The following is a 20,125-nucleotide window of genomic DNA, read 5'->3' on the forward strand; positions in this document are numbered from 1 at the left end:
TGGTACTCTTCAGGCCATTCAGAGCAGGCTCAGACAAAAACAATTGACTTTAAAGCGCGACATAACTTGTTAAGAACATTATCGGCAATACCAAAAGCGACAATTAATTCCCCACGTTTTCTTAATTAAAAACATATTATAGCTACCGAGCCTACATCAAAGAATATGTAACAACTTTACGATAGAAGGCATGTTTTTACTATTTGGTTTAAATCCTCAAAGTTGAAAATTAACTGAAAAAATAACACCAATGCCATCTGCAACATAATCTTGCCTTTTCCATGGAAATAATCCAAGTGCTTTCGGAAAGAGGCTGGAGTTGTTTGCAGTGAACAATGGGTCAGTGATGCAGAGGATTGACCACATGACCAAGGAACAACACCGTGCTAGACCTCTCCTCAACAATGGCAAACAAGAACAGATGATCCGCAACGAAATCCACCCGAGGCCGTGGTGGTTTGCGTGCACCGATAGCAGTAGCATCAATGACTATAGCTGTTGCGGCGGCGGCCACGGTGCCCAGCTCGTCCACCTCGATGGTGGCTTTATGGTACACCCCTGTGATGCCGCGCACATCCCTGCCGCTCACCATGCCCGAGAAGTCGCCTCTGTCAAAAGGCTTGGTGAGTCCAAGCTTACGCATGTCCGACGATGCCTCGAACTCGAAGGTGAACTTAAACTTGGGGACCATGAACCGCCCGACTGGAACCTTCACCGCCGGAGTGTGGTCCTTGATGAACCCCGGAGTTGAGACGGCCTGGTCGTAGAGATCACTGAGCTTCATAGTGGTTGTGTTGTTGTCAGGGAGAAGCAGCAGCATGTAGAATGCAGCAGCACTCCGTCGCACGCCATCACCATCGTCGCTCTTGTAGGGCAGCTTGAGGGCCTTGAAGCCTGGGTAGGCGGCGACGAGCTTGTCATCCCGGTCTGTCATGAAGGGCACGCGCACGACAGTGCCGTCTGGGGTGTGGAACGGCGCGTCCAAGGTCGCCGACGGGTCGAACGGCTGCTCGGACCACGTCCCTTTGAAGTAGAGGGCGTTGGCGAGGACAACCAACGTTGACGAGTCGACTGAGCCGCGAGGGAGGACCTCGTGGATGAGATTGTTGGTCACGTTGATCACGAACGCGTTCACCCGCTGCCTCGCCTCCGATGGCCATGAACTCCGGCATGAGCGCGCGCCTCCGGTCGACCCATATGCCAGATGCGAAGGATGTCTGATTCAGGCCGTTGAGCTCGCGGAGGAGTTCCATCGCCGGGGCGCCGTGCAGCGCGTCGAGGGACGGTGCGCCGAGGAACTCCAGGAGCTGCCGCTACGTGTCGCCCCGCGCGCCGGCGGCCACGAACGCGAGCGCCGCGTGGATGGACAGCGGCGAGACGACGAAGTTCCGCCGAGTACCCGCCGCCGCCTCCCTCGCGAGAGGAAGACACCCCGCCGCCGCCGCGTCGGCGTGGCCAGAAGGCGTCGTCGTCTTACGGATGGCGATGATCTCGTCGGGCGTCGTACGCGGGACGGGAATAGGACTAGTAGGAGGGCGGCGGTGGCCATGGCCGTTGTACCTCTGGGCCGCGAAGCATAGTAGGGCGAGCAGGGCCGAAGAGATCAAGACGCGCTTCCAAACGGTAGCCATGGGGGAGGACCTTCTTGGCTTCAGCTTCACGGGAGGGGACGGCGTCAGGGGTGTGGAGGAAGCCGGCATGGATGGAGGAGGGCGCCTTTCGGGACTCCTTGGGAGGGGTACTTGGAGCTGATCTGCGAGAGACATGAGGACGGCGGCGGCGAGATCTGGGGGCGAATTGGCTAGTTGGTCTTGGTCGGTTCTGGTCCTGGAAATATTTTGACGCGCTTGGCCCAAAATTTAAGGTGTAATGGTTTCCAAAATTCATTGCGGTTGGAATTTGGTCGCTTGGCTTGCCAAACTTTGATGTTGGGGTCCCAATCGTCCTTGCCGAATGTCTAATATTGGAACATAATTACAAATGAGACAATTTCAAATTAATTTTTTTTAGGAAACACAGTACAGACGCAATCATTAACATACACGCACGTACACTCATCCCTATGAAGACAGTCACCACAGACGGCTCGTAGTTGATGTGTACGTCACTCCCAATTAAAACACAACGTCAGTTAAATCTTGTAATTAATTTAGGTAAATGCGGACACCCATGTCAAGTCTGTGACTTGAACTTGTATGGGCTGGTTCATCACAAGGAACCAGCGCCCCATTTACGCATTTTCTAGTCGTGCATATCATTCGGCAAACTTGGTTTGGCAAGTAGCAGCACGAGCTGTGCAGAATATTTTTCATTTCAGCACATCTGCCCTTCGATCAGAAAGCAAAATGGTTCAATTCGAAACTTAAACAACAACGGCGGATCAGAATGCATATTACACATATACGGTTCAACTCCCTGAAACCTCATATTCACCGAAGTTTTTTTGTCATGTAAGCTGGAGTAGCAATTATTAGTATTTGGGTTGAACTGTTTTGCTTCTTTGCGATTTCATTAAGTGATGTTTCAAATTTCATGACGCATAAAAAGGTACCACATATGTAAAATAAAATGTTACGTACTCATGCATGCTAGAGAAAGAGGAACATACGAGCAGCTATGCGTACGTTCTGAGAGAGGCCAGAGTTGTTTGCAGTGACAATGGGGTTAGTGATTCACAGGATTGACCACATGACCAAGGAACATCACCGCGCTAGACCTCTCTTCAACAATGGCGAATAAGAACGGCCGATCCGCCACGAAATCCACCCGAGGCTTTGGTGGGCTTGCACCACGAGCACTGCCAGCCATGTGTATTGCTGTCGCGGCGGCGGCGACGGTGCCCAGCTCATCCACCTCGACGGTGGCTTTGTGGTACACCGCCGTGATGCTGAGCCTATCCTCATCGCTCACCATGCCCGAGAAGTTGCCGTCTTCGAAAGGCTTGGTTAGTCCAAGCTTACGCATGTCCGACGATGCCTCGAAACCGAACATGAACTTGAACTTGGGGACCATGAACCGCCCCACCAGAACCTTCACCGTCGGACTGTGGTTCTTGATGAAACCTGGGGTCGAGACGGCCTGGTCGTAGAGATCACTGAGCTTCATAGTGGTTGTGCTGTCGTCAGGGAGAAGCAGCAGCATGTAAAATTGCCTGCCATCGCCGTCATCGTTCTTGTATGGCAGCTTGAGGGCCTTGAAGCCTGGGTAGACGGCAACGTGCTTCTTGCCCCGGCCTGTCATGAACGGCACGCGCACGATGGTGCCGTCCGGGGTGTGGAACGGTGCGTCGAAGGTCGCCGGTGCGTCGAACGGCTGCTCGGACCACGCCCCTTTGAAGTAGAGGGCGTTGGCGAGGACGATTGCCGTGCACGACCGGACGGAGCCGGGAGGGAGGATCTCGCCAATGAGATTATTCGTGGCGTCCTTCACGAACGCGTTCACCCGCTGCCTCGCCTTCTCTGCATCCGTGACGAAGTCCACGGATTCTGCCGTGGCCGAGTACCGCTCCCGGCCGATGGCCATGAACTCCGGCCTGAGCGCCCGCCTCCGGTCGATCCACACGCCTGAGGCGAAGGACGTCTGCTTCAGGCCGTTGAGCTCGCCGACCAGCTCCGTTGCGGGGGCGCCGTGCAGCGCGTCGAGAGACGGCGAGCCGAGGAACTCCAAGAGCTGCCGCCGCGTGTCACCCCGCGCGCCGGCGGCCACCAGGCCGAGCGCCGCGTGGATGGACAGGGGCGAGACGACGAAGTTCCGCCCAGCACTATCCGCCGCCGCCTCCCTGGCGAGAGGAAGGCACCCGGCCGCCGCGTCGGCGTGGCCAGAAGGCGGCGTCTTACGGTTACGGATGATGATCTCTAGGGGCGTTGGACGCGGGGTAGGAATAGGATGGCGGCGGTGGGCATGGCCGGAGTACCTCTGGGCCGCGAAGCACAGTACGCGAGCAGGGCCGAAGAGATGAGCACGCGCTTCCAAACGGTAGACATGGGGGGCGACCTTCTTGGCTTCATCCTCACGGGAGGGGACGGCGGCGGGGGTGTGGAGGAGGAAGCCGGCATGGATGGAGCAGGACGCCTTCCGGGACTCCTTTGGAGGGGTTGGAGCTGATCTGCGAGAGACATGGGGAACGGCGCCGGCGGGGAGATTTGGGGGCGACTGGTTCGAGAGAGTTCTTGGGGAAGACGGTCGACGCGCTTTGACTAGTTGTTCCTTTGGTCTGGAAATATTTTGACGCGCTTGGCCCAAAATTTAAGGTGTACTGCTTTCCAAAAATTCATTGCCAAACTTTTATGTGGGGTCCCAATCGTCCTTGCCGAATGTCTAATATTGGAGTATATTTATACCTGAGATAATTTCGAATTAATCTCTGAAATTACGCGTTTTCTTAGTTGTCTTACATGTTGAACGAATCATTCGACGGTCAAACAAGCAGTTGCACGAGCTGTGCATAATATTTTTCATTTCGCATCTCCTCATGTACCCTTCCTTCGATCAGAAGGCACTATGGTGAATTCGAAAATTGAAAAGTGTCCGACTTCTCAGCTCTCTCGCATGGTTTTTTTTCCGTTAGCCGCAGTGGGAAGATTTCCAGCTGTGCACCCACGAGATTTACACCTCGCAGTTGCACAGCATTGCAAGAAACACATATACAATAGGCACAAGCCTAAAACCACGTCCAACTCGGCAAGGAAATCCTAGCCCAACACGACGTGACCCAGTTCCAAAACGGAATTGTTTTCGACCTCTATTCGCCCTTCGGAATTGTTTTCGACCTCTATTCGGATTCAGTCTGGATCCTAACAAGCCGAATCCATCACCTTAACCTTATACTACAGTGATGATGGAAGACAAAGAACCCTAGTCAGACTCTATTACAAATTCACAAACTAAAACGAAGAGATAAAGTAGCGTGGGCTTAGATTAACAGAAGGAACCTATCGTGAGTAATGTTGGAAGAGGCAGATGAACAAGTATCCTGTCGTATCCCACCATTATAGGCGTGACATATCCATCACCATTTGATTGGATAACAACCAGAACAGAAAGCTCTCTGTTGATGGAAAAAGAAAACGGCTGAGGCCATTGACGAGCAAAAGTATTGCCTTGGCAGTTATCATGCCAGAAAAGAAGAGTACATCAGCCTCGGGTGATGTGATGGGCCTTCCCCATCCCGCTAGCTCCATATCTCCGCCTCTCTGATTTCCTCCTCCGTGCATTCTCTGTTCTTCTTCTGCAGGATTTGGCACCCTCACGGACGGGGACGGCGCAGACCGCCTCAGCGCCCTTCAGCACGTCCTGTCCTCCTTGCGGGCGCAGGAAGCCGTGCGGTCGTGCGTGCTCGCCCGGCGCTGGCGCAGTGGCGCTTCCTCTGGAAGTCCCTGCCCGTGAATCTCAGGAGTTCATGAACGATTTCTGCTCACGAGATCATTTCGCACACACTCAAACGTCTGAGCATTGTGTTCACTGGAGGAGCTGGATATTACCGAGTGTACCATTCCCGTACACTGAACGTCAAAAGCATTGTGGGCAGCTATTTTTTTAATGCGAACTGGAACGAACGTACACGTATTTCTGTCCCAAGTCTGACCTCACTGCAACTAACCGATTTTGAGGGTACAACTCCATTTCTTGAAGACATACCAGCGTTAGCAACAGCAACGATTGTATTTGGCTCTGAGTGTCAGGATTCTCTGGGCAATTTTGAAACAGAGACCTGTGGTGATCTTTCTTGCGAGTGTTGCTATGGTGCTTCTTGCGAGTGTTGTTATGATGCTTCTTGCGAGTGTTGTTATGGAGCTGATGACAGCAGTGGGGGCTGTGTGCTTCTCAATGGTATGTCAGCTGCTACGGATTTGAAGTTAGTTGCTGAACCTGAATTGGTAATCTTACAATTACTTCTGTCTTCCCTCCTGCCTTTTTTTTCACTCTCTTTTGCCACCCTGTAAATATTTGGAAGTTTGCATCTAAAGAAGCTGTGACCATTATGATATATCACCAGTTGTGACATAGGAGTTCATAAAATATGTATAGAGCAATCATGAAGTTTCTGTGTACAGCAAATTGTTTCGATGAAAAACAAGAAAAATATGGCCCATACCAAATGATCAATGATGGTTTTCTTAGGATTGCTTTCAGTACTGTCAGTGCGTGAATTTTCCTCTCTAAATAAGTGACATATAAAATATGAGATGGCTTATTTAACTGTTCCATTGCTTTGACAACTTGGCTGAAATTACTGACAAAAGTAACTATTTACTTCTAGAATAATGTCTCCTGTACTCAAAATTTATCGTGCTGACATTGCTTTATAAACTATCCAGATTATTCTCGAAAGGGATTTGAGACGCTGTCCTACATTTAGTAAACTAAAGACTATTTGTCAATGAGTGGACTGTGGATGGTGACCACCGTGCACTAATTCATATTCTCCAACACACACCTGTTCTGGACAATCTCACTCTCCAGCTTTATAAGGTATTTGCCCTATCTGTAGATTTGTGATTAGTATCAACTTTTCATCCATGAATATTAATCTTATACAAAACTGTGCTTGGTACAGGATGAGTTTCCCGGACCAGTGAAAGCAACCTACAATTCATTGGAACAATTTGCATCGCCAAACCTAAAGATAGTGGAAGTTGCATGTGAAAAGGTTGATGAGAGAGTTCACAACATTATGAAGTCCTTGAGCACCTATGGCATACCTCTTGAGAAAATTAATATCCGACAAACAAATAAGTCATCCGGCTGTAAGTTAACTATTTCATCTCTTTATGCTTTGTATATTTCTGTAATTTTCCTATATGTGCTTGAAAGATGAAGCAAAGAATTCCAAAGCTTTAGACCAAATCTAAAAATGCGAAACCTTCAAGTTCTGTGCAAAACGAAATGATCGAAATTACTCAGTTTCTTTGTTGAACTTGTACTTTTATTTTGGGGGCTAGACTTTTCTGCAAAGATAACAAGTTAGGTAAGGTACTTAAGTTGAACTACAATCCATACTTGGCCGAACATATTCTTACTTCAACTTAAGATACATCATTATCTGCTAGCACACGTGCTTGTTATTATTGAGCAAAAGCGTAACAAGTCCTTAAAATATTCCTTTTTTATCCACTCAAGTATCACTCTATCTCGAGTCCATTTCGATTGATTTACCACTTTGATCCAATGCTGTTCTTGTTCATACACACTAACATGTTCAGATTTGATAATCATATGATTTATGACTCCCCTTGTTTGTGTTACATAGTTTTCTGCTGTCATCCTTTAGTTGATATCTCGTATACATATTTGCATGGTAAAATGATCAAATGCAAAAGAAATATGATGTTGTACAACCATGGTACTTGTGAAATTTTTAGGTGATAAAAAATTGAATTGTATAAGATGCCACTAAAATGAATTGCTTGGCGGGTTGCATAATGTGGATGGTGATGTGGGCATCTTACATGTGTAGTTTGCAAACACTAAATGCACATTTTCAATGTTCCTCCACCGGTGCAGTTGTTAAGGCTGCCAAAAATCTTAGATTGGCATCGAGAAGAGAAGCTTCGTAGCGACCGATTACTTGCGTTATTCCTTATGGTGCGCGGTTGTTTTGTCGAGAGCCAAGAGCATGAAGATTACAATGTGCTGGTAGTTTATGTTTTACCTTATTCGTGTAAAGACTAAGTTCCCAATTATTATTCTATTCCTGCATTTTAATGTGAATAACAAGTTGCACTTCCAACCGACCTCTATCAATTCCGTTCGAATTATTTGCAGGATAACATCTCTTTCAGTCAACCTGAATTTGAAAGACAATTTTGCTGGTGTTATCATATTCTCAGACCATTGTGCAATGTTGTTGGTTATTCTACAACCGCATTTGCGAAAGCTTGATGATTAAGATTTAAGACATCACATGTATGACATCCCTTCGTGACACCGTCAGCTCACACGTTGTTCCAGTGATCACATGTGGTGCCTCTCAGTTGCATTAGTTGTCACTAGTTGATTATATCGAGCCAGTGTCTCATAATGATAAGCCAATATATGTTGAAGTAGGTATATAAAGGGCAAATGAAGTAGCAGATGGTTTAGCTGCGCTGGACAGGTGCTAGAGAGTTGGGTAGTGGTGTTTTTCAGAATTCAGTTCCACTCTGCGTAGGAGCATGTTTATGAATGACTGTAAACTTTTCTATTGTCTGATTTATAAAGCTCACTTTTAGAAAAAGAAAACAAACATCATCCGAGGACACGGATAAATGAGTTGAAGCATGACTGCATAAGTTTCAAAAGAGGCGGACTAACGGCATAAATGTTTGGTTTCACACCTGCATGTTTTACAAGCTTAACATAGAAGTAAAGCTGAAATTGTTCCCCTAATTTAATTTATTAGCGGTATATCTATATCTTCTCTAAACTAATAGATCATATACTAGGTGAATGAAGATATATATATTATATACTAGGTGAATGAAGATATATATATATATTAGAGTAAGTCGTGCATATTCTGTTGAACATTGATTTAGATAAAACAAAAACATTTTCCGCGGCAACGCGCGGGGTATCATCTAGGGTACTTAAATACCTCTTTCATCTTTCTGAATCGTCATATCTATACCTGGGCAAACCCCGGGCCGGGCTTCATAAAAGCCTGACGGTCAAACCTGAAGTCCGAGCTCGGCCCGGCCCGAAACCCCGAAAATAGGCCATTTAAGCATTAAAATAATTATTTTCGGATTAAATAATGTATTTATATATTTATTTTTCCTAAAAATATTCAATTTAAGCCATTTCGGGCTTTCAGGCCGGGCTTTGGGCAGAAAAGTGAAGCCCGGGCCCGGCCCGGTACAACGGGCTTCGGGCCGGGTCACCCATGCCCAGGTATAGTCATATCCACTGAAGTTTCTTGTCAAATATGTAAGGCAGCAAACATTTGGATTCTCTTATTTTACTAACATCTGTCAGACTTGACATATTTTGATTAACTCGCATGTGTTCACAATGAAGATCTTACTCTTTGAAGTTAATTGCCTTCATTTGAGAGTTGCTTATCTCTGATTTAAAACAATTTTCTGCATTTGGGATTCACTTTTCTCAACCAAAAACCCCTCTGAATTCATTGTGCTTTCCCTTTTTCTGCAGGTTTTAATTTTGTTTGTTCCCCGCGGAAGAAGTGTTTACCCGTACTCCTACGCCCGCCTCGAGCAACTCCTCCAGAACCACTTCCTCGCGCTCTCCGCCTCCCACGCCGCCGCCGCCGCCGCCGCCTTCTTGTACAACTGCCTCATCCACGCCCACCTGCGCCTCCCCGCTACTTCCTCCCCGCCAGGCGCCCCGCTGCGCCTATTCTCAGCCATGCTCGCCGCCGGCGCGTGCCCCAACGGCCACACGTTCCCTTCCCTCCTCAGGTCCGCCTCCGCCTCCGGCCCAGCCACCACGGCCCTCCACGCGCCGTGCCTCCGCCGCGGCCTCGGGGCGCGGCCGATGGCTTCTCGCCTGTTCGCTCGTCAGCTCCTATAGCCGAGCCCTGGACTGCTCGCGGGTGACGCATGCAAGGTGTTCGACGAAATGGGGAGTCGGGATCTTGCCTCCTCTAATGCCATGATTGACGTGTCGTGCCTTGCTGAGGATCCGGAGGCAGCTAGAGATTTTGTTTGAGCGGATTTCGTGCCTTGCCGAGGATCTGGAGGCAGCTAGAGATTTTATTTGAGCGGATGGCGCGAGGGATGTGGACATGTGGTGTCGTGGACCACACTAGTCTCTGAGTTATCGAGGAATGGGTGCCACTGGGACGCTGTCCTCCTCCTGGAAGACGCAGGAGTAGGAGCTGTCGCTCCTGCCGCAAGTGATCGTTCGGACAAGGTGCGCGAGGCGGAACCGCGCCTTGTCCCTGGACGTAGACAGCAGTGCCACGGCGCCTCCAACCCTGAACAGGACGTTGGAGAGCTGCATGGCTCCGGGAGAAGTGGGGTGTGATGGTCTCCGTGGACACCACCAGGGCGTACGCACCATCGGGCAAGGATTGCAGTAGGCCGGCAGCGAGCCCAACGGAGATGACACCCGCGCTGCAAGAAGGCCTGCAAGAAGGGCCGGGTCGGCCTTCTGACCCGCTGACCCGCTCCTCATTTTGGTACCATTTGACCCAGCCCATTGGCCCACCGAGTTGAAGGGTCGAGTCCAGAATACCCATCTGAACCCTGAGGTCCATAGGTTCGACCCTCCTCTCTCGTGCGCTCTCTCCTGCCTCTCGACGTCTCGAGTCTCGACTCTCGACTGCCGCCGGCAACGTGGTGGCGCGTGACCCCGGCGGCCAGGCCTCCCGCGGTGGCCTCCCGCAGAGGCGTGTGACCCCGGCAGCCCGGCCTCCCGCAGTGGGGCGAGACCCCGGCGGCCACGTCTCCGCGGTAGCGTGTGACCCTGACACCTGAGCCTCCTCGTGTTGCAACGAGATCCCGCGGTCCCTCCCCCGGCGCCAGGCCTCCCATGACGGTGATTCCTTCCCTTTCCCTGCTGGACCTAGCGTTTCCATATGTATTAGGCAAAGCAAGAGTTGATGCATACACTATCTTTGGCTCTCATGACATTGTCTATCCCGTTGTGAACTTGTAATCAACATAGCTCATGATGTGAATCACACATTGACATCTTTCATTTTCTGTTTACACTTTTTGCATAGCTCATGATGTAAATAAATCATTTTTTACTCGCATCATCTTCCAGTTCTCTTTTTCCAGGGCCAACTCTGAACTTCTGCTGAATCCTGTAAGGGGGAGATCAATGTAGAATAGAATAATGGATTGGTATCAACTATGTTTGAATTGGTTTGACCGAAGTTGGGCTTGGCTATTTGGATTCTAAAGCAAGAGAATTGTGCTTTGAATTCAAGTAATGCAGACAGGTCAATTTTGTAGGAGTATAAAGAAGTTTCCATTAGCACTTGTATAGCTGTACAAGCCAAATTTAGTGATCAACTTTTCAATTAGAATATACACTTCGCTTTGGTAAGTGCAGATTTGGCAATTGCTTCTGCTAGCTAGGATTGAGAGAGTGTTGCTCTGAAAAAGATGTATGCCTTGTTTGTATATCTGTATAAAGTGTACATGCCTGGGTTATAATGAACCCTGATCATTTGGAGGCCAGCACTACTACTTCTGTAGCATATCTCTGAAACATGGAGTAGGGACATCTACATAGAAACCCCAGGTTATACATCAGCCTTAGAAACCCCAGGTTATACATCTGCTGAGACACACTAAGATGCTGAATCTGTCTGCATGTTAAATATCTGACTGATGAATGTTGCAATCTGAGGAAGAAGAGAAACCTATCTCTTAAATATCTGAATGCCTACTTCATTCTTCTATTTATCATAACTTATATCTAAATGCTGATTATTGTGTACATGCACCTTATTTATCAAGCCTGTAATATAGCAAGATGAATGGTAATATTTTTCAATGCCTTGGTTAGTTTCTGTATCGAGACTTGTTGTCAGAGGCTTGAAGCTTTGGTTGCATATATTGTCAATTATTCTCATTATTGTCAAGCACATTATACTTTGATGAGCATGAACTGATGTTTGAGCAACAGTTCAGAATTTCCCATGATCCACCCGTTAGGATTGGTTCAGTCTCCTAACCATGCCTTTTTGTTTAAATTTACCCTCTATAGGTCTTGTGCTAATATCACTTGTGTGCCAGCTCTACTAGTATATTACCTTGGTATACTACCTTCTCTCTCCAAAAAGATTGTTCATAGCTAGCTTCACATGGGATTAATTCTCCTCTGAAGTTCAGAGTAGAACAGTTGCCATTCTAAGTGTACAATTCAGTGATTGCACCCAGGCGATAGATTGTTTATACTCCCCTTGTCCAACAAAGATGTCTCAACTTTGACTAAATTTGAATGCATCTATACACTAAGTTATGTGTAGATACATCCAAATTTTGATAAACTTGAGACATCTTTTGTTGGACGGAGAGAGTAGCTAGCTTGACATGCGAACTGTTTTCTGCTGCACATAAGACTTTAGGTTCCATTTGGTTGGTACTTGGTAGCATGTTCTTGATAATACTCTTTTTTGTACAGATTAATGTATGATACCAACTACTGCCTGCAAATGCTCTTTCAGTGTGTGTCAAGACTTGTATGTGGCAAGACTTGGATTATTTGATGTTCAAACCTGCTTTACTTTTACGGAGTGCGTTCTAGGTAGCATGATCGTCATCGATGCAGGGGGTAGGCTGGTCTCGTTGCCAAGGCCGCTGCGGTCGAACGTGCGCGCCATGAATTTGACGCTGAGGTCGTCGAAAAACGGCACTATTTTAGCATGCTCAATGAAGGTGGCAGTGGGAAAACGCCATTTGGGAGAAGGCAGAAGGCAAGCATAGTCGATGAGGTACACCGTGCGAGGGCGATTCTTCCTGATGAGGTGGTTACTAGTACGAGGAATAGAAAAACTAGGATCAGGAATTGCATGGTTACACACACTCGAGTTGTGCCACGTTAAGATAAGGCGTGGTGGATGATGAGTTGAAGCTTAGCTAGGCTATGTAATTTCTGTTGTTGAGGATCCATACACATATATAGACCGCAGCACAACGATACGGTACGGGACCCATACTACAAAACCTGCAACGGAAACGCTCTGCACACGGTAAATTTTGTACGACGAAAGTACGACGTTCTTTTTCTTTCCTCCATTTATTTATCTCGCGGGTACGCAGGAGCGCCCAACCTAGCCCATCGATGCAAGCCCATATCTAATTTTATGCCAGGAACTTCAATTACTGGGTCCTGTAATTGATCCAGGAACTCCAAGATAATCAAGCTGCACCACCATCTTATATATCCTCCTATGTTTAATATTCTGCAGCTGCTTGATTTATATTTCGTTACAGTATCTACAGTGTGTACTACGTACGTACTATATATATCATGAGTAAATTTCATAAAATCGTATTTTTTTTTTGGCTAAGGTTTCACAAAATCATACCGGCATTGGTTTTGTTGGTAACATCCGTAAAGGACACCCACTTCGGTGTTGATGGCGGCAGAGAAACCGTGATCTGAGGTCACGGCTTTCAAGTTGGGGTGACGTCACTTCTGGCGGACAACACACTCTTAAGTATCTCTTAGGTAGGAGAGATTTTCGGTTCATCTGTATCTCAGATTATCACTTTTATTGTCCGATTTAAAATTAATTATCGCAGCTTTGTCTAGATATCGTATGTATCTACGCACTGAAACGCCTCTAACATGTGTATCTAGATAAAGCTAAGACAATTAATTTGAATTAGAGAGAGTAGCAGAAACAAGTCAGAAAACCTCACGTCTAAAACTCATCTGCAGTTTGTTTGCTTGCAAGTCTTTGTTCATCTATTTTGGGCCTGGGCCTTAACGACATTGGTTATATTTCTGCGCAGCTTGGACTTAACAACTTGAGTATAGCGATGGCGAGGGAAGCAACCGCTGGCAGCAGGTGGACGTCGTAACATTGTGGTACAATTTTTGTCAGCGCTCAACCTGTAAACTACCCATCCATAACGACAGTAAACTACCCACCAATTGGATGGTGGTATCGCTGTACTTGACAGCTCATGAATGACGACAGTAAACGACCCAACCAATTAATCTATATCTATCTAAAAAATACGGACCGTTTTCTTCACCGTCGTCTGTCAAACTTCTCAAAAACATTGTGGGCCCCCTAAGATTGCATGTATATTAGGCCTACTAAGCCGGCTGGCCCGTTACCTGCACCAAATTGGACTGGCACTACTAAGCTGGCTGGCCCGTTACCTGCACCGAATTGGACTGAAATTTCGCGAGGGAATCCATCACCAGCGGGATCGTTATGAGAGTCGGGCAACAACTCCGAATCTGACGAGAAAAAAATCGCTCCGTCGAAACACTACGGGAGTCGGAAGATGAGAACCGATCGGGCACCCATCGGGCAAGGAACTGAAACCACGGTCATCCCCTCTATCTCCCAGGCGCGGCCACGGCTGGTCCCCTCCTTCGTTTCCTAGCCACGGCCGTCTGCTCCTAGGGCTAAATTATACGAGGAGATGACGAATTGTTAGAAGAAGCTAATGAGATAGACTGCGAGAGAGAATGGTGGCGGTGCCTAGGCATAGTAGAGAGAACATCCAGCTGCCAAAATATAAATTTGTTGCCCTTTCTAACTCTTTGTTTTAACGGGCGAAGTGAGATAGTGGAGAGAACTAAAAAAAATTAAGTGATTCCGTCTCAAAACTTCATTGACCGGGTGATGTTATATAATTTTCAGAAGAAAATGTATTGTTTTATTTTGAGAGACACAATCTTCGGAAGAAAACTTTTTTAAATGGATATTTGGTGATCGTTAAAGAAGAGCAAAGAGAGGTTTTGATGCATGTGTTTTGAATGTATCATTTTATTTTGTTGTTCCGTTGCAACGCATGGGCATTTCAGCTAGTAGAACTAAACTTCGGCACGAGGCTGCTATCTTTTTATGTTTGAAGACTCACTACACCACAACGAAATATTCCATATTGTTGTGTGTCGAGAGAAAAGTGTCTATTACCAACCAACCGTTGGTCGGAAAAATTTCCTCGCCGATCTCGTCGAATGGCCTGTCGAATTGTTGTTTTGCCCGACTAATTAAGGGCATATACAATGGGGATGATTTAGGTGTCTGTAAAAGGTAGTTTTGATGAGATGGAGGAAAAAGAATAAGAAAAGAGAGCAAGTTGTCTGTATCTTTACAGACAATCTAATAGACAGATTATTTACCATTGTATGCATGCTCTATATTTTATAGTAGAGATTTTTCTTAGACAATTTATAAACAGACAATTGTATATACTATCTTTTAAATTGTCATTAAATCACATGCAAAGCACTACAGACAGCTGGATGTTTGTATACCTTTGTACATGCCTTAACAATTGATCGGCAAACATTTCCGACCAAGCGTTAGTTGATAAATGAGCTGGCCCGCACGGAAAGAAGTTTTTGCCTCTCGATCGTTTTATCCACGAACGGTGTATATAAAAAAATCCGAAAATCCACCTTCATCTACCGCGAGCCGCCTGTAAATCACGCAAACCACATTTGAGGCAAACTGCTGCTGCTAGTGTTTTTATAAAGACACTTGTCCCTTTTGTTTTCCTTTTTCGCGGTGAGCAGCGCCATCAACTGGCTTTGCCAAGTGCCACAAAAAAAAAACTCGACAAGCAACCATCTATATGCCGACTACCATAAAAACACTCAACAGACCATCAATAGATCGAGTGTAAGTTTTGCCGTGGCTCTCTGAGTAGTTACCGATCTAGTGCCCAATAAAAAGCACTCAGCAAATACCGCGGCTCTCAGCAAATTTTTTTAAGATCAACGGCTGGTAATTCGGTATAACTAACATCTAGAGTGTTGTTTTAAATTCAATATACATCCACACACAAACACCCAATTTTACTTTATTTTAAACTCACTGAAGGTAACAGTGGCGGGTCCAGCAACCGCCACTGAAGGACACACTAGTGGCGGTTCCAGTCATAGGTACAAGTTTTCGGGTCGAACGGATCGAGGGACGAGAACGAAGGTCTAGAATCGGTGTTGGCCAAAACTATGGATTGATCAGGGTATACATCTCAGAAGCGACCGATTGACAGCAGGGACGCGACCCATACGATTCGAGGATGATGACTAGGAGATTAGGAAACATGCATTAATTGCTAGCTGCATAATAATTCCAGCTATGGTTAGGAAAACGGGTCTGAATTGATGTTTGCCTAATTACATTGATTGATTTCAGCTACGATTGGGATTGAAGACTTTAATTGCTAATTGCATTGCCTAATTAACAGGGCTTAATTGTTGGTTTAAGATTACGAAAAGGGCCTGAATTATTATCTGGGTTGTTCGTCAGAAGTCGCATCCGTCCCATCAAATGGTACTTCCTGGCCATCGACCCTGATCCGGTTTGAGAAACACCCCATTGTTTCGTGTTTTCCAGCTTCTATATGGTTGTAGAAGCAACCACTAGAATGTCTTTCAGTGGTCGGCGAGTCTTGAACCGCCATTGGTGTGCCCGTAAGTGGCGGATCTTGGCCCCCTTTTTTTGAGTTTCTAAACCAGTTTTTAGGTTCTAGGCAACTGAAACCCAAAAAAAAGAAAAATTTCTCAACAGCTGCTACAAGAAGCCCATCCCACTTGTCTAGATCAGTTTCTCGGGCTTCTCCGCACTGCAGTCTTGGACTTGCCCTCACGGCGAACCGTATTTACGTCAAAATGCCACTGCCAAGTGACACGTTGCGAACCGTTACTCCCAGACCCGAGCGACCCCCTCCCTCGCCAAGGGAATTCCCCATCGTCTTCTCTCCCGCAGCCGCTGCCCCGCCTCCTCCTCTCAGGTGGCCGCCACGCATCCTCCCCACCGTAGCCGCGACCCCGTTGCCACCCCAAAGCTCTGCCGTCTTCGCCAACCCAAAGATCTAGCGCCGCCGCTGCCCTGAAGTTCCACCCTCAACGCCGACGCCCCAAGCTCCGCTGCCCGCCCTGGTGGACGCCCGCAGCTCACCTCCACTCCCCCACCCCCATCATGGTTCCGGATCCGCCGCCGCCGCCCCACCTCCCCTCTCCGGTGGCCGCCGCCCTCCCCATCTCCTCCCTCCGCTCCGTCCTCCTCGTCTCCTCCCGGACGCGCCGCCCTCCCCGTCTCTTCCCGGACGCGCCGCCCCGGCCACGAGACCCCGACCTGTTCGGCTGCTCCCCACCTCGTCCCCTTCGCTGCTCTCCCTAGGGTTGGGGCCGCCGCCGCCCACCCAGCCCCCGTCTCTCCGGTGGCAGCCAGACCCTCTGCCGTCCGCCTGCTTCCACCGCCCCCTTCCCCCTTCTCTCCAGTGGCCGCAGCGGCCTCCCTCCACCCCCCCCCCCCACCCCCCACCGCCTGTTCATCTCTCCCGGAGCTCGTCGCCGGCGGTCTGGCCAGGAGCTCGTCGCTGCCATCCACCGGACGCGCCGACCTGCTTGTGTTCTGGTTATCAGTTAAACATAGCACAAATTACTTGGGCAATATGGACTTTTCATATTTAGAGCAAGTTATGAACTGAAATTCCAGAAAAAAAAAAATGAAAGTAAACTGCTTCTCTCTTGACAGCTTGTGTGAGAAATTCAGCTGAAGCCAGTTTCTAAAGAAGTTCAAGCCGAAAAGAACATGGCCCTTGAACCGTGGGTGGAGAAGGGGCCAACAACGGCAAGAAGCTAGCAGGGGTCCGTGAAACCGCCACTAACCCCAACTGACGGGCACAGAGTTGTGAACTTTTTATACGGTAAATTGCATATGGTAGCAGGATATAGGTGCGTGGCAGTTGTGCATATACTATAGGGCAGGAGGTTGGGTAGGAGGGACCGGGATCCAGTCCCCTGCCCCACTTAGAGCAAGATTAATAAAAGAGCTTGTTGTTTGGCTATAACCTCTTGTCATGTCATCTATAGTTAGTGCAATAGTCAATATGTATAATAGTTGGTTATAAATATGAACTACTTTATTAGCACTTGGCCCACATTGGAGTCTAACATAGTGTCTAGGAGCACGTACTGCAGCTGTTTATTAGATAATAGCCCACCTCTCTTCTCTCTCTTTTTCTTTTCCCTTCAACTAAGCAAAACTATAATATTTAAAGTCTTATAGCCAGCTTACTCCTCTTATTATTCTTGCTTTTAATCCACCGTCTATTTACATCGAATATCGTTCCGTGCATTAACAACCCCTTATGCGATTCTTATGTTACACTAACTAGCAAAAGAACCCGTGCGTTGCTACGGAGCAACAGAAAATTGTATCAAAACGTCAAATTAAATGTTAATGTGTTTATGATATGTTTATTTTCGTGGACAATACTCTGGTCTCTTTCTTTTTTCCGATGTCTTATTTATATATTTCTCCTTGCCCTGTTCTCCTATTACTTCTAATCCGTACATTATTTCTCAATTTTCTTCTCCCAATTTCTCGCTCTCCCTCTGACTATCCTCTCCATCCACTCTGAGTGCAAACTCCTCCTCTCCCTATTCATCCCGCCACCGAACATCGCGCCGCCATGCGCGGCCGCCCGCTTGTAGATTCCTGCCGCCCGTCCACTCCCGCGCACCGTCTGCTCCCACTTGCGGCCAGGTACGCCTGTGCGCCGCCCACACATCGCGTACGGCCACTGATCGCCGCGCGCCACTGCCCATCCGAAGGGCCACCGATGGCTCGCGCCGACGCGGTCCCTGCTGCCTTGCGCGAGGCCACCACCATCCCGGCCTCAGGCTCATCCCATCTCCATCCAAGTCCCGCGGGGAGCCACCGGCGCGCACGAGCCGGTGGAGGCGGCGGTCGGAGCACGCGACGGAGCTGCGGGTTCGCAGCCGCCTTTCGCACACAGACGCTGCCGACGCGCACGAGCTGGTGGAGGCAACAAGAGCGGTGGTGGGCGTGGGCGAGATCCGGATCGGGCAGGGGGTGGGGTGAGATTTGTAGGAGAGGAGGAAGAGCGAGGAGAGCTCTGTTGGTTTTTTTTGGGCGATACGTGTTTTTTCTGTGCTTGAGGACTGTAGGAGCCAGGATTAAAAGACGTGGAGACACCGGTGGCAGATTCGTAATTTCGGTGAAGCGACGTACCGCCGCGACTGTACCATCACCACCAACTCTAATTTAATATATTTGTATAGATATAAGAATCGCATAAGGGGTTATAAATGCACTAAATATAAATTTTATTTTATACTAGTTGGGCAAAGTAATATTTTCTTGATGTTTTAAACTCTTTGTTGGAGGCAGTGCATGAAAAAAATACCAAAAATATTATTCAAAAAATTATGAATCAGTCTATACTAGCGCATGCATTGGTTTTATTTAATCACATATACGAAATAATATTCTACATGGGATTTATTAAAAAGTACTCTCTCCGTTCCGTAATTCTTGTCAAAATATTACATGTATGTAGACGTCTTTTAGAAATAAATACATCCATTTTTGGGCAAATTTGATACAAGAATTATGGAAGGAGGGAGGGAGTATAATATTTCATTTTGTTTTCGAACTACCACACGTGCGTTATCGATCAAACCCATGGGAATATACGTTCATGTTTGTTTTCTTATCAAACACACAAGAATTTATGTTTCTTGTCGGTCAGTTGCAGGCCCCACAATAGTATAATTTTGCTTTTCACACACCAACGCAGTCCCCTCGCACGGCTCACAATGCGTGAGATCCAACGAGAACTCTCTACTCAACCCATCCTCGATTACCTAAAGAAATATTCAGCCCCAATGCAATTTTTCTATTATATCTTCTGTCGATGAACACACAAGGATATCCCTGTATAAATATCCCCATCGGCTATTCCGCCGACACACAAGAGTTCTATTCATGTCAGGGATTCGCATTTTCCTGTCGATTCTCAGCCGACGGAGTTAGTTGTGTCTTTGATACCGAGTGCATATGACATATACCACAATATGAGAAAGAAAGAGGCTGAATAAGTTGTTTTCTCCATTTTTTTTAATGTCCTGTAATTGAAAAGGGTGTGGCTGTTTCTAAGTCGCCCGTTTTTTAAGAAATGAGTCTTAAATATCATTTGACGTTTTAAATCCGTTGGATTAAGATCTGATGGTCATTCCCATTCTTTTATCTCTCACTTGCTACCATTGGATTAAGATCCGATCGCTAACATGTCGATTGATGTCTAACTAAAAAACGGACGACTTATTTATTTTTAACTGAAAAAAACAGACGACTTATCAGTAGCAAAACCGAATTGAAACCAACGTACAAACCGGCCTAAGGACGTAAGTTGGATAAGTTTGGGAGTTAAGGGACTGAAAGTATCAGGTTTTAAGAGTTGAGGCGGAAGAGTACCAAATGAAAGTCTAGTCTAATATTTAAAGGGAAAACCATGAATTAATTCACTACAAATTTTGAATTAAATGTTTCAAATAAACTAATAATTCCGTCCACTTTAGCCATTGCGGATGATACATCAGACAGATGTGAACAACAGATCGGTCATACAGCATTAACCAACTAGGTCCCACTATCGACATCATGTATATATCTCCTTAATTTCACCTTCCCATATCAGTTCCCGTCTCTTCAGATCTTATT

General features: G+C 47.2%; 1 protein-coding gene, 2 long non-coding RNA genes and 1 pseudogene across 3 annotated transcripts; 2 read left to right on the forward strand and 2 right to left on the reverse strand.

Annotated features, from left to right (window-relative positions):
• Positions 1–88: 88 nt before the first annotated feature.
• Positions 89–1,847, reverse strand: LOC100844002 (annotated as a pseudogene).
• Positions 1,848–2,506: 659 nt separating this feature from the next.
• Positions 2,507–8,600, reverse strand: LOC100844301 (putative serpin-Z12). The gene is made up of 2 exons (XM_024454599.1): positions 8,576–8,600; positions 2,507–4,232 (listed from the first exon to the last, which is right to left on the reverse strand). Exons 1-2 carry the CDS (start codon positions 8,598–8,600, stop codon positions 2,665–2,667), a joined length of 1,593 nt encoding a protein of 530 aa, XP_024310367.1. The 3' UTR covers positions 2,507–2,664.
• Positions 8,601–9,171: 571 nt separating this feature from the next.
• Positions 9,172–11,201, forward strand: LOC112272386. Its single transcript, XR_002966112.1, has 2 exons — positions 9,172–10,479; positions 10,725–11,201. It is a non-coding gene; the product is annotated as an uncharacterized LOC112272386 (long non-coding RNA).
• Positions 11,202–16,915: 5,714 nt separating this feature from the next.
• LOC112268750 lies at positions 16,916–17,537 on the forward strand. Its single transcript, XR_002960181.1, has 2 exons — positions 16,916–17,011; positions 17,132–17,537. It is a non-coding gene; the product is annotated as an uncharacterized LOC112268750 (long non-coding RNA).
• The last annotated feature ends 2,588 nt before the right edge of the window (positions 17,538–20,125 follow it).

This window comes from Brachypodium distachyon, chromosome 4 (assembly GCF_000005505.3).
Source record: "Brachypodium distachyon strain Bd21 chromosome 4, Brachypodium_distachyon_v3.0, whole genome shotgun sequence".
Lineage (NCBI taxonomy): Eukaryota > Viridiplantae > Streptophyta > Magnoliopsida > Poales > Poaceae > Brachypodium > Brachypodium distachyon.